Source organism: Echeneis naucrates, chromosome 4 (assembly GCF_900963305.1).
Source record: "Echeneis naucrates chromosome 4, fEcheNa1.1, whole genome shotgun sequence".
Lineage (NCBI taxonomy): Eukaryota > Metazoa > Chordata > Actinopteri > Carangiformes > Echeneidae > Echeneis > Echeneis naucrates.
In genome coordinates this window covers 21,977,962-22,002,538 of record NC_042514.1, presented here as the reverse complement: position 1 = coordinate 22,002,538, position 24,577 = coordinate 21,977,962, and the positions used below count along the sequence as shown (strand labels likewise).

General features: G+C 41.0%; 1 protein-coding gene across 1 annotated transcript in view; it reads right to left on the bottom strand.

Annotated features, from left to right (window-relative positions):
• zc3h3 (zinc finger CCCH-type containing 3) overlaps positions 1–24,577 on the bottom strand; it is a 49,651-nt gene that overhangs the window by 4,277 nt on the left and 20,797 nt on the right. The window contains exons 4-9 of the mRNA XM_029501038.1: positions 17,796–17,946; positions 10,720–10,892; positions 7,463–7,538; positions 6,905–7,060; positions 6,165–6,234; positions 3,841–3,972 (exon numbers count right to left, since the gene is read on the bottom strand). Coding sequence (XP_029356898.1) covers positions 3,841–3,972; positions 6,165–6,234; positions 6,905–7,060; positions 7,463–7,538; positions 10,720–10,892; positions 17,796–17,946 — 758 coding nt within the window. The remainder of the gene's footprint in view (positions 1–3,840; positions 3,973–6,164; positions 6,235–6,904; positions 7,061–7,462; positions 7,539–10,719; positions 10,893–17,795; positions 17,947–24,577) is intronic.

Sequence of the window (24,577 nt, the reverse complement as noted above, 5' to 3'; positions counted from 1 at the left end):
GACGGGGGGATGCAAACAGTGATAACAATGGTGTACGTGAACTTCCTTGGTAAACAACACTCTCTGTGTTGCAGAAGGTCTGGGCTTTTTATTGTGGAGCTTAAATCAAGTGGAAAATTGTTAACTTGGTGTGGGATAAAGATGTCAGTGGATCAGCAGCTTGTTTCATGAGTCTTGAGGTTTTTGAGTCTGGAATTCTACATTTTTCGATTAAAAATGTCTTAAATTTGGTTTCTAAAGTTGGATAAAAATTTGACATTTTAGATAGAGTTTAAAATCTCAAACAGGATATTGTGGCATCTCTGATACAACAGATGAGGAAAAACCTGAACTAACCCCTAATTATCTGCTGCCTAATGTGATGTGAAAAATAAATGTCTGGTGATGAAGGATTATGACATTTACTATCTGAAATCTCATTTTGAGACAAATGTGACAGGGCGACAAGAGTTAAAGCTGTAGCACGTCAACACAGTGTCTGAAAAACTGACTATAAATGCTACATCCACTCACCACAGCTCCACACATCCTCATTTTCATAAAGAGACAGAGAGCGAGAGATGGGAAATAGGAGGAAAAAGCTAAAGTGGACAGAACATCTTTATCCCACACCAAGTTAACAATTTTCCACTTGATTTAAGGAATGCTGGGATGTCTCTTGGGCCTATTAAGGAGCTCTCTGCAGGGCTAAAACCAGGAGGAGTCAGCACATTTACCAAGACGCTGAGAGAGGTAGCAAAAAGGCAGGGAGGGTGGGAGTTGGAAAAGACAGTAAGATAAAAAAAAAAAAAAAAAAAAAAGGGACAAAGCATGCATTTACATCTCAGCTATTAAGCCAACACTCTTCTAGGGCAAGTTAAAGTGAGTGGAACAGAAGAAATGAGCCCAGGTTGGTGGACAATTCAGATTACTCAGTAGAAAGTGTGAGAAAAATGAGGGCTCACAACACACTTTATGCAGCGCTCGCATCAACATCAAAAATAGATGACAAACAAACAAACAAAAAAAGAAAAAAGAAAAAAACACAGCTTCTAAATTCATTCAAAACAAGGCCGTTCTGTTGACAGCAGGGGAGGTGTAGCATCAAGCTGACGTGAAAGAATAAGCAGAGATGCCCTGTTGAACCTATTGGGCAAAACTTTGAGCCAGGTTCAAATGGTTTCCACTGCAGAAGAGTGAATTATATATCTAAGAAAACATTCTTGATGGACTACAGATTAATGACTGTGATAAACAGACTAGAAAGCACAGAGCAGGTCAGATCCAGTCCTCATGCCTACTCAGCCCCACCACGTTAGCTCACAAGCTGAAGGGTGACATTACTTTGGGTTTCTACTTCATACTCAAGGATGTGCAACTCAAACTAGACTTCCTGGATCATAAATTGTCTTTGTCTCAACAATGCATCAGAGCTTTACCCAGTTTGACCTCTGAACCTTTTTCACTGTAGATTGACTGTACAGGAAAGAGCAGGATGTCAGAACATTAGATAGGAAGAGTTGTCTTATTCCAGATTTGCTCTTAAAGACTGTCTAAAGGTCTGACCTCACAGTGAAAGCGACAGGGCTTCATAACAACTCAATATTGCACAGCAAGTAGACATGACACAGCAGTGTGGAGCACACAGGACACTAATTTGTTCCTAAGGCTGTGAAAGAGAAGACCCAAACTATGGCGACCCCCACATGGTGCGATAAAGTGGGACTGAATCATTGGCATAAAAAAAATAAAGAAGTGAATTCATTCTACAGTAGAAAACAGCAATGTTCTCTCCAGACAAGCTCCAGACAGTCCTGAAAGAACTTGTTTTGTGATCTCCATAGTGTGCGTGACAAAAACTGATCCATCAGCTCATGCTTTCTGTGACACTGTCTTGAACACAGCAGAGTTTAGCATTGATAGCAAACTGTCATTTTGAATAGTGTGTTTTACACCTGCATGACAAGAAGGAGCTCTCTTTCTCTCTGTCTCTCTTCATGGTCTCAGACCTTTTTTTGGACAATATATGTGAATTCAAATAACACTGCAGAAAGATACACAAGAAAAAGCAGTTTGGTTAAACGGTTAAAATTCAGACTGATAGTCCTCCTTATAAAGGTAATGCTTTGCTTTACGCTGATTTTTATTTTTTATTTCTTTTTTTGCTTGTGGAAAAAAGGTGAAAATGATGATTACTGCATTAAAAGGCTCAATTCACCAAATCATTGCATTGAACAGGAGAACAGATAGTTCTCCATTACTGACTGGCATGAACTCAACTTCATCATGTTCCTGTGGGTATTAAAAAAGCCAATTACATTAGACTAATGCTGATTTCTCAAAACCAACAGATGACAGTCAAGCAAACAGACTCCATGGTGAAGATGGACTTGATCTGAATGATTAAACATGGCGACCAATTGATGCTGTTGAGTGCGGAAACAAGAGGGGGAATTGAGAAAGAACAGACAGGGAGAGACAAAGCCAGAAAGAGGCATGCTGGAAGCAAGTCTGTGATGAAGAAGAGGAGGAGGAGGAGGATGGATGTGAAGAGCCGACTTAACCCCTGAGCTGCCGGAGTGTCTGCCTGCCTGGGCCATAGTGCCATCCTCAGCAGTTTTCCCATCTATAATTACTGCCTGCTATCCATCATAGGGCTGCCATAGCCACACACAGCGCAGTGCTCCATAAACACACACTCGGGCGCAACTATACACACGCACATACAGATACAAAAACCAGGGGGGGAGGGGAGAGGAGAAAAAAAAAAAAAAAAAAAAAAATATCACAGACCTAAGCACTTCAGCTAATAGAATAAATATTAATATCCCTTTTGTTTTCTATAGCCTCATTTCCCCATTCACTATTTAAATGAGGTCTGACAGTGTGAAAAAGCATCTGTTTCACACTCGACACTTGAAAACAAGCGGGGGTGAGGACCAGGGAGGGAGGGAGAGAGAGGCGGGAGACAAAGGGAGGTAAAGACAGAGAAGGGGGATCAGCGGAGGTAGTATTTGGGGTGGACATGGGGACAGTGCATGTGTGGAGGTGTGGAGGTGTGTGTGGGGGGGGGTAACTTGAGTGCCATGTGTATGTGGCTCTGTTACCCATCAGGCCCTCAAAGTGTCACTCAGACACTACAGTTATGCCATTATAGACCACCACCCGCTGCAGCTGTTCCTGCCTGTGTGTCACTGTGTACATGTCTGTGTGTGTAGTGGGCATTGGTTACCAAACCACTTGTTTACTTAAGCCTCAGTTTAACTTCATTGGAACTGTATACTTGTTGTACAACATAATTGTACATTCAAATGAAGAGAGCAGCTTAAAGAAGAAACAAATTGCTAAAAATAAATAAAAAATAAAAAAACAACCCCTCCCCAAAAAAACAAAAATAAAACAAAACAAAACAAAACCCAACAATAACAACAACAACAACAACAAGATGAAGTCGTTGGTATTATTATCATTCTCCCACTCATCTGATACAGTCATACAGGTTAAACCCATGCTGGTGAAGACCAGTGTACATGATGCTTGGCTGGACGGTTTCAACAGATACAGTTAGATTTTTGGGAGTTCATTTAATTGACTTCAGGAAATCAGAGTCAGAGTGGAGCACAATGTGTCAGTACAAAACAGTGAGCAAGCTTTTGGTGAAATTTGGTGAAAATTAAGCAGTTCTTCTTCCCTGATTTATGCATTTTCCTTGCTCTGATTTTGCTAGATTTTTATATTACTCTGGTAGAATGTTAGTTTCTGATCTGTTCATGGACAGATGAGAAAATCGAACATTTAAGAAAGAGAAACTTGGTCTACTTGCTGTATATAAACAGCTCATGCTGTAATAAGTGTTTTTACCTTCTCTCCTTGCGGACAGTAGCCTTTGACAAAGTCTTCGCACACCTCAGCTTTGCGTGATACATAGACGTGACTGTAGGGACAGTCGCTGTTGTTACAGATTCCCTTGAGGAAGTAAGAACACACTGGCATCTGAGGAAAGTCAGACACAAATATGTAAATATGAGAAAATGTTCATGCCACCTGAACAGACAAGATCAAATTACAAACTACAACAATTCAATTGAATCAGAAGACAGCCCATGTTTTGCTACATTAAAATATGACGACTCATCTGACTCCGTGTAAAACACACAAATTATTGGCAAAATGTCCAAAAAGAGATTGAATTGATTTTGAGATCGATCTGGCTCTGACTGAATGACACACTTTATTTGGCATTATTCCTGAAAAAATATTAGACAAGAAGTTGTTACAATATAAGGTGTTTGTTAAATATGTTCTTGTGATAGTAAAAAACCTCAAAAGCCCAGGAAAAAAAACACATTGTTGCTGTCTTTTCTGCCTCTAAAGCATTTTTTTTTCTAATTTTTTTTGTTCTTTGTCAATATCATATCTTCCTAAAGTTCTACAAACAAAAAGAGACACATGTAAATAAAGCAAACAACGCTAGGGAGAGGGGGAAAGCAAACGTTATGAGAGTGAGGGATTACATGAGATTATAAGAGTTTGTAAACAGATGTACAGCTCTAAAACCACAACACTGTCATGTACTGATCAGACGTACCTCTCTTGCCAAGTAATCTGTCACACTGAGCAGCTAAATGACCTTAATTGCAGTTGACAGCGACAGAGTGAGCGTGAATGTGTGTCTTGACAGCATGTGTGTGCGTGTGTACAGGGAGATCTACTGTTTGGTTTGCGGGGGCGAGCCTGGTGGAAGCCGGTCTAAATATACCACTCAGAGGGGGGCTCAGTGGGCAAAAGATCAGGAGGCGGGAGGGCGAACTGTGAGAGGGACTCCATCTTGTTGGGATGAGATCAGCTCTACCTAATTAACTGCTACAGAAATATTTATCCAGGCTGCAGCTTGTCCAGCTCTCATGATGTGTTTATGTGCTTTGGATGTGTGCACAGACTGGACAAGTGCTGGAGGGGGAAGACAGGGATGGGGTTCCAGGGTGATGGGAGGCTGATACCGGGGGAGTAGGCAAGGGTGTCTGGTTTCGTGGTATTTGTGGTAGTGGAGGAACAGGAGGTTTGGGTGTAGGATTCAAGATTGGTGCTTGCCTATATGAACCAGTGCGCAGATCAAGTTTGAGAGGCTACTGGGTTGATAACCCTGTACACCCTCACGCCCCAAATGACAAATCAACCCCCTTCTCTCCGACTCCTGTACAAAAAGAGTGGTCGTATCCAGTAGAGGGAGGGGCCAAAGCTTTTTGAGATGAGGTGGGGTGGGGGCTGATGGAGAGGTGGCATTACAAACAGACAGCTGGGCTCTCAGCACTTATAGGCTGCAGTGTGACAACCAACACAGGTGCAGGGCATTGTGTGTGTGTGTGTGTCTGTGTGTGAAGGGTGAGGCAACGCACCTGTTGAAGTGTTGTTGTCTCAAGTAAAAAAGAAAAAAGGGAAAATGGCTTTCCCTTTTTGAATCGTGACACTTTCCCTTAAACAGACAAGAGAACAACTGGGCACGCGCACACAGACTGACACCCATGCACATAGCCAAATGTGGAGCTAACAGGTGACACAAGGTAAAATGACGGCTAATCACCTATTTGTTTTTATTTAAATTGCAGCCATATTTGTATTTATATACAGTTCAGATATACAGATGTATTTTTGCATATTAGAGCTGCAAATAATGGAAATTTTAAAAAAGATAAACCTTACAGTAAACTGGCTGATGAAATTTGAAGATTGTGACTTAAAATTATCACAGTCCTCTGTTGTACTGAAATTTTAGTCAGTGTTAAACCATTATCAAATTTGATATTGACAAATTATCCATGCGTTAACTACAATAATTTTCATTCATAGCATCTGGTCCTCAGTTGAGTTAACCACAGCTCTGAGGTGGAGACCGAGCTCCATTTCTCTCAATGTGCAAATCAGAAGCAGACAGTAATTCTTAAAAAAAAAAAAAAAAAAAAAAAGATTCTTAATGCCCCATTGGTGTGTAGATTGACCACAACCCTCCAGCCACAAGCTGTGTGGCTGTGTTAACCTGTGTCATGGAAACAGGAGTCGAGCCAAAAAAAGCAAACATGATACATAACAGTACATACTGTACTGGACGCTGGCCATACAGTGAAAACCCATAAAACATTATGTGGTTCAAAATCTAGTTGGTGTGTGGGGGAACACAAGTCTGTTACCTTCTCCTTGGCCACCTTATGGGAGAATGGGCAGGCCCCGGCCGCCTGTTTGCATGTCCCTCGCAGAAACCTGCACAGCCAACAACCAAGAATCAACAAACAACAAACCTTCATAGAGGTAAGGTGGGATGGATACATTCAACACAGAGACGCAGAAATCCCCCACATCTTCCAGTGAATATCTGGATATGACCAAAACTATCCCAGCATTGTTTTTCAGAAAATCATGTCTTTTTTGCAGTGGTACCAAGCAACAGGCCCTAAAACACTACAGTACTCATGTGATTCAGCTCCTGTTCCTTTTATGGTGAGCAAACAAGCAGAGATTCTGCACATTAAAATACCTTGCTAACCCCATCCTTAATAAAATGTAAACAGGTGAGTTATAAAAAAATACCCCCTGCTTCCCCCAGTACAGTTGTCATGGAGGAAATTAGCTGTTGCAGTCAAAAATGTTTTTGCTCCAGGCTGTAAACATTTTGGACAGTTTGGAGTTGGTCTATTGGGACCGAGTCTTTCAATTGTTGGAGCCAAATGCTAGTGCGACTTTTTCATCTGGGACTCCAGATGTCTTAATCACAATTTCACCCCCAGCAAATATGAAATGGGTAAATTGGACGGAGATCTTTTCTGTTTTCTGAAGATCAAGTATCAAGATCAAACTTTAAAGAAACATTTAGTCTTCCCTCCTGTAACTCAGCCTGATCCCTCCCCAAGTTAAAACTGCTCTCTCACATCACCTTGTGCATACAGCCACCTTCTCTGGATCATGGATGTAGGGACAGTTGTTACCGCGGTTGCACTTGCCGAAGCGGTTGTAGTACATGCAGTACTGTTTCTGCTGCTTCTTCTGACGAGCGTGTCTGATTATGGCGAGGCTTCGCTGAACTGCACGACTTGTTTCATAGAAGAAAGACAAAGGTATCCACAAATCAAAAATCAGCCAGTCTGTTGTAGAAAAACTATGCCAAGATTAAAGTTTCAACTCCCTGCCCTTATGACAGGTTTTGGGTGTAGGTATCGTCCATATGCTAATTTTAATTTTTAGATGACTTCTGGCTTTGCAGCTCTTAGCTGAGAGTGATGAAAGGCAGTTAATACTTGGGAGAGAGAGAGTGAAGAGGATCAAATGCAACACACTTAGCTGGTTTTGATTTCAAGTTGGGGCAGTTGGATGAAGAGGACTAGCAAGATGGGCCACATATAAATGCTATTAATTAACAGCTTTAAAGTTGGTTATGTATTTGGGAACGCTCACACCAAATGGGAGGAAATGATACAGGTTGTAAAAAATATACCTGGCTAAGTGACGAGTGCTTGAGGGGCGGATCCAAGCAGGGATCATAGTTGACTTGTGGGGGCTGGAGGACCTTCCTGAATGTGGAGAAAAGAAAAGAGATTTGGAGAATACCAGGCTTTATATAGAGAAACTTCTGTGTCTTTTTATTCTAAATCAAGTACAGGTTCTATATTCATAGAATGAAATTATCAAAGAAATGCTCACAGACTATGTGGAAGCTGAACCTTAAAACCAACTGTCAGGACGTGGAACTTTGTGATGTCATGACTGTCCACAGCCATATCTCAAGACCCACCCACCTGGAGGTCATCTAACATGGCAGGATTTTAGGGCTGATCAGAAGAGAGACTTAGATCCTCTGTTCTAACCTGTTGTTATTGGAGATTGTTATAGCATTAAAAATGGAGACTGGAGATCAAACTAGATGGTAGTTTGAATATGTCTTTTTAAAGATATCAAGACTCAAGTTTCCCAAAGTTGGGAAAAGATTAATCCGCAACTGAAAAATTATATTGATCAAGGTTTTGTTAAAACGTAGCATTCGTTCAGTCATTCAACATCTACCGCTTATCCATTTCCGGGTTCAGGGCATGCCGGAGACTCTGACCCTCTTCATGACGAGCCGTGGCTGATGGGCAGCTCTTTCAGCCAGCGCATCAACCCACCCCGGTTCAGAACTGAACACTTCAGACGCTCCTTTATGCCCACTGCCAAACTGTAAAACAGCAGTTTGGACAGCACACAGTTCTGACCTAGCTGTCTGATCTTTATTTAGTGTCTGGTCACTTTATCTGCAACTTTGTCACTTTGTTCTTGTAGTAGTTTTTTATTTTATCTTATTGTTGTCTCTGTCTTGCTTAATGTTTTTTTTAAGACCTGTCCTCTGTGTCCTATGTAATTTCTTTATTTGTCACCTGTTCTCTTGCCTTGTGCTGCTGTGGCATTCAAATTTCCCCGATGGGGATCAATAAAGTATTATCTAATCTAATCCCAGCTCATATTGGGCGAAGGCAGGGTACTCCCTGCACATGTTGCCAGTCCATTGTAGGGCCAACACACAGAGACAGACAGAGACCAACAACCACTCACAACAGACAATTTAGAGTCACCAGTTAACCCAAAAATGCCTAACCCACGCAGGGAACCAGACCTGCAGCTTTCTTATTGTGGGGTGTCAGTGCGAACAACCTGTGGAGGACAGTGTTTGCAGAGAGAGATAATAAAATGAAATATGTTATATTTCGTATGATATACCCAAATAACTTCTAAATAGCTGTGGCCATGTTTTAAAAGCCTTTGTCGTGGCATGTTTAGTATGACAACTACTCATTGAAAACAGGGTTTAATTTTTTTTCTCTTTTCTTTTCATTTGTTCATTAATAGTTTAGGTATCTATTTAACATTGCTTAATAGTGTGATATTACGTACATCTTTCCTAAAATAACATTTAAAAGTACTGTTAAAGCTGTCTGCTGTCTGAGTGTGTTTGTGCTGCCAGATGCAATAACAAACTGATATGTAAGTGGTTATTTATAGTTTAGTGGTTTGACGTGTAAGTGTCAAAGCCAAACGTGACGTCCGGCTCTGTCTGACTATGTACCCAATGCACCCGAGAGGACAAGGAGGTGAGCAGGTTGGCATGACAGATGACGGTTAACCTCTAATTTTGGAAGCGTTTCGACAGTTCGGGCTATGGTGTGATGTAAGTGGATTTTAAGGCTTTCAGGCCGGTGGCTATAGACCAGAAACAAATGAGGTGCTCGGCAGGGGGAAAGACATGAGAGCACACCTGAGGCATGTTTGTGGAGGATGTAGGAATGTGTGTTTGGATGCTGGTCACGATTTCAACTGAGTGGAGCTCTTCAATTTCTCCTGCAGGTATAGTTGCTAGAGGGTGTGTGTAAGGGAGAAGCCTGAAGGAAGTGGAGGCAGATCCAGGCTTTAATCTGAACCATCCAGTTCTACAGACCCTCCCCCTCACTGCTCTGACAGATGACAACTTTATTATTTTAGATGGCAAATCCAGCCAGCTCTACTAAGTCCATTAGAGAGCATGTGGACAGAGCTGCAGCCACAAACATGAATTAAAACCCTTGTATCACCTCTAGGGGCACACAGATTTACTGCCCTCTACTCGTCAGGCACGTCCCGAGTAGGCCAGAGTAGTGAACCTCAGCACCTTCGTAGCACTGAATGAAATATACTGGAGCTTAAACTATCAAAAATTATTAAGCATCATGGGCTACTATTAAATGAGAGAGAAGATTCAAAGTGTTCAGCTAATACCTAGCTTTAGTTTCAGATGTAGAATCTTGAGATGAATGCTAACCACTGATTTGGTTTTAGTTATTGCACATGTATTGGGAAATTCTAATCCATAACACATACCGCCTGTTTAAATGAAGACATTAATGTTTTACAGGGATCTATTAGGTACCCGATCTGGGCGATGTGGCCTATAAATCACATCATGATATGTTTAGAATATATCACCATACAAATCTGGTTATTTTGAAATCTCCTCCAAAGCACTTCATGAGTTCACATTTTAACTCTTTGATGGATAAAATCCCACTAATGAATCCAGATCTGTCTGCACAGACATTCCTGTTAACTGTTTACTCATTAGTCTATCTTGAAGCAACTAAAAATTAGCATTAAAAAAGGAAATAGGTGACCCCAAGTTAAATTTGAACCAGAACGAAAAAAAAGAGCATCAACAGTAATATGTTTAAACAGTTTGTTCTCTGATGATTTTGTTGTATTAACTTGAACAAACTATGTCGCTTCTTTGACTTTTTAGCTCCTTCAGACATAGATACAAAAACACACAACCATCTTTTTATCGTTCACCTACACTGAGTACATTCAGATTGATTCTGCAGAAATTTGAAGATGTAAAATCAGCCTCTTCTTAGCAGTTGCTAAAACAAGAAATGATCCCCATTTACGAATGACTGGAGTATGCATAATAAATGTAAAACTCATGGGCAACCGATTCATTAAAACTCAAGTGAGTGACTTTTCCCATGAAAGTAAAAAAGTAAGAAAAAAGAGACGCAGTTCTAGATGCACAAGATGTTAAAAGTGGGTCTTTTCTCTTCATTCTTATTTAATATAAATAAATGAAAGCCAACTGTGTTAATGAGTAATTTCTGCACCTCAGCTCTGAATGATCAAATTCTTGTAATTGTTGTTTTTGATTCAGAGAGAGATAAATAATAACCACATCATCTGTACTGATCATCAGCGCACCTGCTCGACTGATTGACAAGTTAGATGCCACTGTGCGGGACAGCTTATTGGCTGACACTCGGTACAGGGAGCCACCGATCCAGCACATGGCGCCGCCGCCTCCACCTCTCCAGTGCTGGGTGAATGGTGAGTGTCTGTCATGAGGAGCTCGAAGACGATTCTGAAGGAAACTCCTGCAAGGAACAAGACAAGCGAAAGAGGAGATGAAATAAGAGATAAACTTTTTTTTTTTTTTTTTTTTTAAATCATGTATATTAAGTGCCGTCTATTACACAATGGAATTACTATAACTGTCCCTGAAGCTCTGTTTACAAACTGTGAAATTCTGAGTCATGCTGGAATGATATTACTGTATCACCCTCTTTGAGCCATCTTTTCTCCACCTTGTACACTTTATCTCCCCTGCTCACTCTATGTTTCCCATCCTCCCCCCATCTCTCTCTCTCTCGCTCCCTCCCTCCCATGTCATAGCACTCTGTTAAATTGCTCCTCTAATGGAAAGGACGGCAGTGTGGAAATGGAGAGAATTGAAAAGAGGAGAGGAGGAAATCAATGAGATAATAGGTAGGGCAGGGGGCCAGAGCAGTGAGGTTGGCCCCTACACTGGAGCATAGAGACCACACACAGATACACACAAGCAGCATCACAACACTGTTCTTCTAGAGTATGTACAGTGCACACAATCACAGGCCTCTGCACACTTATGCTCACCATTCAGGAGCCACTCAGTAGACTTGTGTATGTGTGTGGGGGCTGAATATGTGCAGGGATACTGTGGGGTGGTGGGGCGGTGCAGGGGTTATGGCGATAAATTGCACTGTCCTGTCACTTCTATTTGGGGCGGATTGGGGCAGGGCGCCACTGGAGGTAATTTGCTGCCGTATTTCAGATTGGCTGGAAATGGGTTTAGAGCGAGAGTTCATGCCTCCCATTACACAGAGAAGAGAGGGTTACCCCAAACGCATGCCACGCACAAAACAACTGACACAGACGCTTAATGCACTGCAGGTTGTGGAAAGCTGCTCCGATGCTGCAAATAAGTGAATCAGCGAGCAAATATCAGCTATCAGTTGCATTCACGCACAAGGCCTACCTGACTGCGTGCCATAACTCAGAGGCACAGACATTCAGTTTCACTGATCAGTGGCTGCCCTACACAGGGCAACTGCAGCCAGGGGAGCTGTAATGGAGGCTAATGTTCGAGCGTTGACTGTCAACCAGGGAGGCTTAAACAAGGACTGGGCGGGCTGGGGAGCCACAATGGAGGTTAATGGGGATATGACATGAACAGTTAACACAGACGGCAGTTAACCCTGACACTGGGCTGCAGTCAGGGGGGTGAACTGGGGTGCAAGAGCCAGTCTGTGAGGACATTTTCACATCAGGTTTGTGGTTTTGAGTCAGTAACTCAGTGCAAATTCACCATAGGCAGAAAATGTGGGGAGAGAGGGGGATGTCAAAGGTCACCGGCCAGAATCAAGTAAAGGAATTTGCTCTCTGCAAGTCCCTCCATGTAAACATGAGGTGGTCACCTTAGGGCACAAAGACTCGAAGAGTGTGCAGCTTTCAAAAATCTAGATGTGTAATGCATTAAATGGCCCAACTCTCCCAGCCCAAGATGGGTTAAAACTGTTAAACTGAAATCTAAACAAGAATTAAACGAAAAAAACTTCCAAACAATGTCTGACTGTCATCACCGAAGGAAAAACATAACAACTCAACATCAAACTCATCCGAAGTCAAGAAATTTTGACTTAACTACAGTTTAAACTGTGTCTAGTACTTACGACTTTAGGTTTTTGCTTGGATATACACATTCTAATCACCAGACCAGTGTGAGCGACGTGAATGAGTTTTGGCCTCAGGTCTAAAACCATTAGAGGAAACAGCCTCTGTGGGAGCAGTTACCTACACAATAAGGTAATCTGCCTGTAATAAGAGAGGAGGAGAGAAAACAGTGAAGATTATAGAAAGTAAAACACTAGGGAAAGGCAGAGTTTTCCTCTCTGCCTCCAGACTCTCCTTGGCCCCTTTCCCATGGTGTTCTTGACCTCCAGAGGATATCTGTTCACAAATATCACAAATTTCCCTGGCTCATCTGATGCACAAATCCTCACCTGTTGGACAGCCAGGTTGTTTCAGTGAATGGTTGCTATTGTTTATCTAGGAGGCCTTTGAGACCTAGTCATCATCCAAATTGCAAAACAATTGAAAGCACAGCTTATCAATATTTTTTTATATTGACTACTGGTAACAAGCCTAATATCAGTTTTTTGAAGTTTCTTTCAGCTCCTTGTTTGGGGTTTTAAGGCCTTTAGTGTGCCCATCCTTAAGGCTATTGCAACAAACTATTAGATATTAGTTGGTTAGAAAAGCTTTTTACAAAACCTGTTTCAACAATTTCTGTGGAAGCAAGATAATAACAGCACTGCAGTCTTCACTCAGTATGGATGTTTACTGAAAAGATCCATAATCTCTCTAAATTGATGTCAGTCAATTTCCTGAATCTAAATCAGTTTTATGTTAAAATTGCGAAAGTGAAACTTTGTGATGTCACAACAAAGTAAAACATTGTCAAAGTGTAAAATATGGCCACCGAGAGTGTCAAATAAAGAGCTGAAGCGGCACCTACGGTTTTAGATGGAACCAAAATATCTGTATAAATAATTTCTACACTCTTAAGTTTTTTTTTTTTAAGCAAAACAAACAAAAAAAAGGCAATATTGTGACTGTACAGTCATATTCTTGAAAAAATAATAAGAAATATGCCAAAAGTTAAATATTTAACTTGGCAATAGTGCAACAACATTTACACTCTAACTACAGTGCGTTAAGAACAGACAGCGACAGCAAGTTCTCACTTTTTGTCAACTAATGGACTAAGAGACCAGTCGATTCAGCCCTGAAATATTTAATGATTATAATTTAATTGTAATTATTCTAAATATTTCATAAAATAAGTAAAGCAGAAAGACAATGACTTGAGGTCACATAGAAAGAACTGAAAATCCACAAAAAAGAAGAAAGCATGTGGAACAGAGGAGGGGCAAGGGCAAAAAAAAAAAAAAAAGTCTTTGGAGACTGGTCTGCCATGCTAGTTTTTTTCATTTGTGTGTATGGGCATGCAGGTATGTGCACGTGGACTACTCTGGCCAAGCAATACAAAGATAGAGGAGAGTGCAATTCAGCATTACCCACAGTGTTGATGAATGATCCGACTTTTGTTTTAGTGACAGCGAAGAATTTGGAGGGTCGTGCAACTGCTCAGAATAATGCTGCCCTTGTCTATTTGTCAGCAACCCAAGCATTAGCAGGCTCATATTGGGAAACAGTTACCCTTGAAACAGAGCTAAGCAAAAAAATAAACCAAACTAACACAAAAAAAAGTAATCTGGCTAATTCCTACAGTGAGGGACTGCTGCTCCTCATCAGGTACTTATGGTTAACTGAAGCAGTGACATTATGCAATACAATCCTATAACTTAAAGGGAGCCGACTTTAATGAAGAAAATCCTCTTTTGAGATGAGCCAGGGAGGATCTACGGTGGGAACAGCACCACAAGAGCCTCATAACATGGGACTGTTGGAGACAGGTGGATGACTAAGGTGATGGGTAATGAGTAAATGAATGAATTGGGGGATATAAAAGGGGATGAATGGGGGAGTGAATGCGGGAAAAGGAGGAGAGAAGTGAAGAAGAAGGAGCACTGCTTCACTTTATTGCCCAGTCTCTTACATCCTGAAATAATCGATACTGAAGCACTAAAGGAGATGAGCGCCTGAACCCAGTGTGTGTGAGAGTGTGTGTGTGCGTGCGTGTGTGTGTGTGTGTAGATCTATGCACTCAAAAATAGTCTACCTATTTGGGGTTGGGGATGTCCTGCCATGTTGGGGGCTTTAACATTTATGGCAGAAATAAATCAGACAGAGACAGAGACAAGTGGAAGACGAGGCAATAAACAGTCAGATGTAGAAGTGAGGCTGAATTCTTCTTATATTGTCATTAAGGAGAAAAAGAAAAAGAGAAAACATAGTTGTAGAAAATTGAAGCAGTGACATGGGAGAGAAGAACTGGGCGTATGTTTTGGAGAGATGAAAGGAGGAGCTGCAGTAATTTTCCCTGCAGTGTGCGTGTTTTACGGCTTTCTTAATTCTACTCCTACCATTAATGGAGTTAATGTTGAGATTATATCTATTTTCTGATGGCGGTGGCTGAAATACTGCAGCCGCTTCCTACGGCCCTTCAAACTGCTGCCTGGCAGTAATTCACCGAACCATCCCACTGAGCATGCTGGGTATGGCCAAATTCGCTTCCTGTAGATCTAGGAACAGGAAGCATCTGCCATAAGTAGATTAAAGTTTGGTTCAGTAAATATGTAAATAGATTTGGCACACCTCAATGAAATGCTATAAATAAATATAGATATAATGAAGTGGCCCTCAGAGTTCTTAACACTTTAAAGAGGACTCTTGAATTGTCTAAATGTCTTAATTCAGGCAATTAGTTTGGCCTTATGTTTGAGTTTTGAATTTAATCTTCGTCTCAAATCTGCAACCTAAGGCTCTTTTTGGTTCCATCTCTACGCTTACATTAGATGCTCATGTTTGACACTTGAGCTGGCTGGTTGTCCATGTTGAAAGAAAGAAAAAAGATTTTTATTAAATAATATATCTTACGGGGGCAGCATAGTAGTTAGCGCTGTGGTCCCACAATAAGAAGGTTGCGGGGCTGGTTTCTGTGCCTGCGTGGGTCTCCAAAGACATCAGGTTTGGGTTAACTGGTGACTATAAATCGTCCGTAGGTCTGAGTGTGAGTGATAGTGGCTGTTGGTCTCTGTCTCTGTTTGTTGGCCCTGTGATGGACTGGTGACCTGTCCAGGGTGTACCCCATCCTTGCTCAATGTGAGCTGGGATTCGCTCCAAGCGGTTGAAGATGAATGAATGAATGAATGAATGAATATATCTTACAGAAGGATCATCAAACCGAAATGAATAGCTTTGAAATTTGGAATTGTTTGGTCGAGGCTGGTCTCAGTGAGGATTTCAGCTATGATCAGGTACAGATTGAGTATGAGGACAGGGTCCAACGGGTCTGACAGGCAGGTCTGATGAGGAGCAGCATTCAGTAGTTAAGAGCAAAGAAGATGAGCTCATGCTCTACTCATTAGCTGCAAACTGATAAAGGTGGAGGTTTTTTGAAGTTAAGCAGATAGATAAGCATGAGAATGAATTGGGTAAGGGAGGAATGGGGGGCAGGGGGGATTTGATCCACTATCCCTAAGGACCCAACCTGTCCCCCTTTCCTCCCTATCTCCTTCCTCTCTTCTACACACTTGGTGATATTTCACAAGATGTCACAGGGCTCAAATTGAAAATCCCTTGATGAATCAATATTTACTGCAGCAGCTAAATGAATAGTAATAAGTCAACAGAGGGTGAGCCCAGCCACTGTCCGCAGCTTTCTCTCTCACCAAATCTGGATTACACAAATGAACCCCACCCCTCATTCACCAATACACAAAAAGACTTTAATATTAACAGCTATCCACACTAATAAAAACCTTAAAGGACGGATTGCTCCAAATTATTAAGACAACATATTTTACATTTAGCACTAATGGCATGCCACATGAGAATTGGAATGAGTCCCAACACAAAATCTGTTCCAGCCTTCATTGTCTCTGGAAAACCTACTTTCAAATGTAATATCTAAAAAATCATCACATAAACTCATCTAAGTGTTACCACAAGAAGTGAGAGAGAAAATATGTTGATAAATAAGCATTTGAAGAACACAAATATTGGACTTCAATATCTTAAGAAATGTCGATAAAACAACGCACAGAGTGGAAAATGTACCTTAATGTAATTTTCAGTGTGTGTGAGTGTGTGTGCGAGATTGTGTAGTCATACCGCAGCCAGTTTCCACAAAGAACAGCTCGCTAATTCTCTGCACATTAACAGATCATCAAAACCAACCACAACAACCTGGTAACAGCTTTCATAACCTCTATTCAAACAGAGATCAGAGCTGAACACCAACTGGCTCATGGATTTGAGGTGTAGTGCATCTTTCCCTTGTGATAAAGCCATGACAGAGGCTTTAACCTTCATCGTCCAGGAATGGCTGTTGCTTCAACATTAGTAAACCCTTTTCTCTCTGAGATGGTCTCAACACACTGGTCACGTTTCAGGGCTATAAACAAGTAATTTCTGTCACCATTTAGTCACACAAGATTCCATATTCCTTTATCAACAGCAGGGTAATGAAATGATTTTTTGACAGAAAACAGTGATTATCGTACAAAAATGCTGAATATTCTCTGATTTCAGGTTTCAAAATTATTTCTCAGTCAATTTTAATAATTCACCAGACAAAACAAGCAATTCTAAGGGGGCCCCCACATGGTGCTGAACCATAAACAAGGTCTAGGGTTTGTATTAATACAGTACAATTATCCAAGGTCTCAGTCAACAAAAAAAATTTTCACAGCTTGTATTCACAAAAAGAGCCTTAAAAACTGTCGTCAGGACTTTTGGGACTTTGTAATGTCTCAACAAAACAGTCACCGCCCTGAGCCAGGTCCCTCATCCTGAACCCACCATTTAACAATACAAATTAAAGCAAAACAAAGCAACCAAAGTGAACAGCCTGTCAGAGAGACTCAGGTTTTCAACTGATATGAGGACAAAATGCATATAAATGATTAATTATGTGAAATTTAAATTACTGGATGTTTATGGTCTGAGTAGAGGCCATAGAGGACATAGAGAATTAAAGGTAGAAAGTAAGGTTTTTTTTTTTAATATATAAATATAAAAAATTACATATATAAAATTAAAAATGATAAATAAATAAGGTATGGATGATGGATGGGGCTTTAATGACAAAATTAATGTGAAGACCACATGGGTATAAATGCTTTATTCTCTGCGTTATCTACTGTGTAAAAATTAGCACCATACATTTCCAACCTCTTCCATTCACTCTGCTCATGACTGGGACAAAAAAGACAGGGCTATCAGCCATTTTAAACCCAGACCCCCAGGTGTGTGTGTCCGCAATATGTATTTACCTGGCTGATTGGATCCTCTTGGCTCTCCAGGAGAGGGTGGGGTTGTAGTGGAGGGTGTGCGCCGAGCTGGAGCCAGGACGGGTCACCATCTTGTACCGTGTCCTGAACACCCGTTGGGAGGTGGCGCTATAGTGGGGAGAACACAGGGGACCTGAGGACAGAAATGTGGACTGATGAGTGTGAAAACCTGACCACACATGAAACAGAAGCAATTGTTAAACATCAAGTTCAGTTGGTGTGTGAGCAGTTACACATACACACATCATTTCACACAAGTACACACACACACACACAAGACTGCCTGAGGACCCTGGCAGGTGTGCGCTTTAATAAGCTTCACATATAAAAATGAGTGGGAATAACAAAGGCAGAATTTTTATGAGCCTAATATATCATATCCTCTGTCTCTCTGCTCGCTGCCTTCATCCCTCCTGCGCGACTCTCATTCATTATATCATTTTACAGATCCATCAGAAGAGGCGCAAGAGTAGTGAGATCAGAACAGAAAAAAAGAGGACTAAGTATTTTTATTTATTTATTTATTTATTTATTTGACTGTGTATCCATCATGTTGTTTTATGATGGCCTGTGCAGGCTGCCGTTCACACACAAAGACTCAAATTTACATTGTGGATCATCCAAGTCCCTGTTCACATAGATGAGAGACTACATGAGCCAGGAGCCCCTATACTGCAGAGCCAAATGTGGGGTTACAGTGGGTAGAGGTTCGAGGACTACAGCATTTTACAGACTGAATCTAATCATCATTTCTATCAGACAAAAACATCCTGAAGTCAAAACCTGAAAAGTCCAATTGGTTGAGTCACGAGGCCAGGTCAAGCTTCTGAAAATCTCAGGCAAAGGATTTAAAGACAGCTTTGGCTGCCTTCAGAAGGGCATCAGCTGATTTATGATGGCGAAGCAAGACAAATATGTAATGGATCAAAGCGTCATTTAACATGAACACCAGGCTTCTACAGGCATTTTTAAATCAAAAGATTGAAACATTGATTGAACTTCACAGATAACTTGATCTGAAGTTTAGAGACAGTTCAAGCCAACCAACTGCTGGTATTCATATATTATAAGAAATCCACTTCGCTGGGTAAATAATTGAAATATTGTTTAAATTGCAATATCCAACAAGTGTGATCCAGATCACAGTTGTTCAAACCTACAGACCACCAGGATTTGTGATCCATTACTCTCACCTGTTAAAAAACATTCGTTGTTGCCGACATCTGTTGTTTCAGTGTCCAATCCTTGTCAACTAACAAGTTTGCCATTAAATCTCAAAAATCCAACTCTTCATCTTAGCCTGCTCTTCACAGTTTTATCACTACTGGTCCAGTACTGCTTGTGGCATGGCTATCAGTGTTAAATGATGACTTCAATAGCACTCCTCACATGTCCACATATGCCTTCAAATTGTCTGTTTGTGCGCACAATAAATTGATTCATTTTACCAATGACCGCAGTCCCAGATAATTTTAATACAAACCCTAATTATTCATTAGAGTGTTATTGGAGACAGAAAGAAAGGCTAAACCTATAGAAATGAGGTCTGACTTGCATTAAAACAGAACTACCCTCATTGACGTTAAGGATATGGATTTAAAGCTTTGTGGAAAACTGCATTTTAAGAAGCTTTTTATGAATCAATTTGCCACTTCTACACGCTGCAGAGACTTAATGAAACATGAATCAGTTAGTCAACATATTCACTTTAATTATCCCCCCCCCCCCCCGAAAAAGCTAAGTGAATAAATAAACAAATAAAAATGTCATTATCTGTGCTACCTCTTCCCTCTTCAAACAATCATTCTATGAGCTGGTCAGTGACAGCACTCTGTTTCCATAATGAGTCCAGATGAGACAGAGTGAAGAGAGTAATAAATGAGTTCATACACCCGTGAGGAGCTCATTTCCAATCACCTCTTTCACGTTTTTAATTGGCAATTATCAGGATTGTTGCCGTTTTAATTAGCATCCAATAACAAACCATGACCACGCGAGCTGCAGTGAAAAATAATAAAATGATTCGATTTCCACTTTTACACAGTCCTCCTCCTCTCTACCGCCATCCCTTTCGCTTTCACTTCCCCTCAGGCGCTGGTTTCATTTCAGGGCCAGGATGTAGCTCTGGATCAGCTGGAGAATTCATCTCAGACAAACATTTACTGTTGGATAAATCGCTGTGTGCTGAGGGGCGGGGGCACTGACTGACTACACATACCCACACACAAACTGTGCCCTACATATGTACTCTCGGGAAGAGGCTGACAATGCAAAGCATAGATTTATCTTTCGGTCCCTGTAAAGATCCCTGAGACATTTCAGGTGCACTAATTTTCAGTTTTATTTTGAAGTAAAGTTCTTTGGATAAGCTTCCTAATGAACTGTTGCCTTTTTACACCGAATTATTTTGATTATTTTAACTTAATTAATTTTTTCACTTGTAATTTCATTATCCTTTGATAAATCCAAACCAATTCCAATTAAAGCTGAACATTAATCAGCTCAGTCTGTTGTTTAAGTTTGTCTTAAATCTTGGACAATGTAATATCTTGCAGCTTTGCATGGGACACTTTGGTCTGTATCGAGTGATTGAAGAATATCACCCAGATCTCTGGGCGTGTCAGATGTGTTGTGGGTTATGAGAGAGGAATGAAAAAATAGTCAACGAGAGAGAGAGAGAGATAGAGAGAGAGAAATGGGGAGGGTAAAAGGGTGCAGGTGGTGGTGGGGGTAGGTTGGGGTTTCTACAGGATTAGTTGCCTGGCTTAAAGTCACTTTTTCTCCCACAGTCCATCAGTATTGCAGTCAGAGCTATTTGTGTGTCTTGGCAGATGACAAATAGGGCTTGTCAAAGGTGCTGCCACAATCCCCACCCAACAACCTCTTACACCCCCCCCAAGACACACACACACACACACACACGCACGCACACGCACGCATCATCCCCAACTGGCACCTCAATCTGCCTTTAAACCCCTGTATCCAAATATCATGACACCCGCCATGTCCACAACGTTGTCACACGGCTATTCCATGTTGGCTACTGTTTAACGACATCTAAAGTGAGCTGCACCCTTGAGTGTGTGCCTCTCAGTATGCGTGCGTGTGTGCGTGTCAGCAGGGATGGATGGACGGTGTTGCACTGATTGTAAACCACTGCAGGTTGTGTTGGTTGAGTAGCTCTGGGGGCAATGGGGTCTCAATCTTCCACTATAGGACCATGACCAATGAGCATGTGAACACACACACACTCAGACACATACACCTGGGGTCTCAATCTTCTCCTAATAGACCTTTGACAGTGGCCTGCCTTGCAAAGTGGGGGGAGTGAGTGAAGGTGCCCTGTGCTGTGAAGACACCGTTTGCAGACGCATGCAGCTCACACATCGACCATCCATCTCTGGCTGACTTGCTGCTTTGAACCAGCAGATAATCTACTCCAGTTGCTTGTCGCTGTATTCATCGCTCCTTTCGTGAGTGGCCTGCCTTCCAGTACCCCAGTATAGGGGCATTTTTACACTCTCATCTAATATGCCCATGCCCATTTAGCAAAATCATGGGGGAGGGGGTTTGTACTGACTAATTCTTTAAAAGCCCAAGCCAATCAACAGATTAAAAGATTTCTCCAAATTTGTTGGTTCATTTTCTCATTTAAAACAAGTTCTGACTTGTTCCACTTTGAACCTTAAAACTCTGAGTGTGACAGCTTTTGATTATTTTTCCTGTTGGTTGTCTCTTAAGTGGTGCTGTAATATTGCCAGTTTCTTCTTTTGTTGCACAAAAATATAAACAAAAACAAAAAAAAAATGCCAACTACTATGGATTAAAGATCCAAGGTGTAAGAAAATTCATTTTCCAAGCAATTTTTCATTTGTCTCCTGTTCAAAAGGGAAGAAGGAAAACTCTGACACACTTTAAAATCTGGGCAAATAAAGCTGCAGGGATCTGCCTGGAACTAGAGTAATGATTCTAGTATGGGTGAAAAAACCCTCAAAAACTAAATCTAAGTTTTATTTCCACCCAGCTCTGCAATACAACAAGCCTGATCCTCTTCCATTACAGGAGGAATCCACTCAACATTTGTGACAAATCATGACTGCAGATGCCGCTTAATGCTGAACATTAAGCAGCAGATGTAGCATCACGTAAGTGTTGAACTCCAGCCACTCAGTTGACTGAGCCTTGTTTGAGCAGTGTAGTCGACACTTTTTAGGGAAGTTGTCTTCCAATTCAGAGCTTTGATGCTTCCATGCTCTCTATCTCTCTATCGTCAGCCCTCTGACTGGGTCTACTGACAGGCCAGTGCACCACACCTCCCCTCCACCATCCTCTTAGGGATCTCCTTCCCAGCAGTCTACTCCACCATACCTGACGGCTAATTCCAAGGAACAGCAGTCTCCGTCTGCCCCCTCCCTGGGACGACCCAATGGATAATAAATCTTATTATTGACAGTGCCTGTTTCCCCTGCCATCCCTTCTTCCCGTCCCATGGGGCTCATCTTCTGACTCCCACTGCTCTGCCACTCTTACAGAAGACAGCGGTGTCATGCTAACATCAGACTTAACAAGGAAGTTACCACGATTTAATAACAAGCTTTAAGCCAGAGCAGTTATGATAACATGATCTCTGCTTGTTTGACACCCAGTGATACTTTGTGACAGACTACCCAGACATGTCAACAGAGTTTGATGCCCCACAACGACAGAGAAGTGCAGTCATTGGTCTTAAAAATACTCACTGGAGTATATAATGTACTCCTAAAATAAGACAAGAATATGAGCTTTGCAGGCAAGATCATGTAAAATTTTGTTTTAAGAAAATGTACAGCTCACTTCCATGTACTACAGTTTCATGCCATCACTGACTTTCTTTAAAATAAATTTTTTCTGTTATAATAAACAAGGTCAGAGGGTTGACTGCTGTGGGATAGGGATGCTTTTCATCATTATTGACCTTCTATAGAGGTTCAGAAGTGCATAATGTGGTGGCTTGATAGATAGGCAACTAATGCATGCAGAGACTATTTGGAATAACGCAGTTTGAAAAGAGCAAGCTTAGGTCCTAATATTTACCACCAAAACTTTAAATAAATGTTTTTAATATTTGCTAGCTTTTATATCTGCTAATTTTAAGCTACCACAAATGTAATTGTGTAGTCCATGTTAGGTAACAAGTGTATTACAAAAAACTCAGATATAGATTATCCACATGAAACCATTCGCCTTTGATGAATGGGGTTTCTTACCAGTAGCAGTGTTGGCAACTGTCACTTCCTAATAATGTATATCATCAGCATTTTTATAATCTCAGTGAATAATTAATGGGAGGGAAAGTAAAGATCCAGGGCAGGGCTAGCATGCTACCTTCAGAAGAAGAAAGAGTCGTCATAGAGACGAGTTAACGCAGCTTTGCTTTCTGCTTGGGTGCATAAAAATAAATAAAGTAATCCACAATTAGTATGTCTCTCTGAAAGACTTCCACCTTGAATTTTTTGTTCTGTAACAAATAAAAAAAGTGCACATCAGACTGACCAAGTGGATGCTTAAGTGTGTTTGTGTGCGTGTGTGCACTTTGGATCCTTTAAGTAGTAATGCTTATGACCTTAATTAATTCCTGCAGACTAAAAACAGCACTGTATTCAGAGAACTGATGTTACTCTAAGTGTGATAACAGATGGCCTAACATTAATCAATTGCTCTTCAGGTCTATACTGTGTCATTGGTAGGTTGAAACTTGCCTGCCAGTTAGATGCCATTGAATAAACAGTATTATATTTAAGAAGGTTATTTCTGTACGATGGAACTGCATCAGTCTTTTTAGAGGAATACTCAGGGGCTCCGTTGATGTGTATGTGGATGAAGAGCTGGGCTGACATGACCTGATGGGCTGATGGCTGTGTGGGGCCACTGGTGCATGCCATCAGCAGATGCTGTCAAGCTAGTGTGGTGGTGATGTCATCACACAGAGGCGTGTTTTGGGTGGGGGGGTTGTAATGGGCGGTGGTAATGATGTTGGGGGTGGGGGCTCAACTGGCTTGTGGCATCGTCCATCATCGCAGTGGAGCCATCAGCTGTAACATATACCAGCTCACCAAAGGAGGGGGAATTCTTCCACTCAGGCAAATGGAAACACAAATGTGTGCTGGGAGCTTGATGCCATTTGCATACTACATAAAGTAAATGATTTCTACAGAGCTTCAAAAAATAAAAAAAAAATAAAAAAAAAAATAAATAAAAAGCAAACATTACACAAACAGAAAAAAAAACAACTAAAGGGTTAACAATAAAAAAAACTATTTTCTGCAATTTAAACTATTAAAATCTGTGATCTATTAAATTCCAAAATAAATATTTTTTTTAGATATTTTGAGTAACTTTGTCATTGTTCTTTTGAAAATCTTCAAACCACTACTGATACGAGAGCAGAGCATTGGAAATATTTATGACTAACCTAGCAACCTAGCTTTTAGTTTGCTACACAATTGAAACCCAACATATTAATTTGTGAGTATGTTCGGTGTACTATGGCTCATTTTCCAGTTCACAAAGAGCCAAACCAAATAATTCCAGCAGCCAGTCTTTAAGCCAATCGCCTTGTGTCAGCTTCATCAGAGAGGAAAAAGAGGAAAAGTCATACCAAAGAATGACCAGCAAAATTAAACAGAAAACAAATTTAGTATTAGCTCTCTAGTTGTCATATATGCAACAAGTTCCATTTGCACTGAATCAATTAAATACCAAGGTTTACTTGACATGTGCAATAT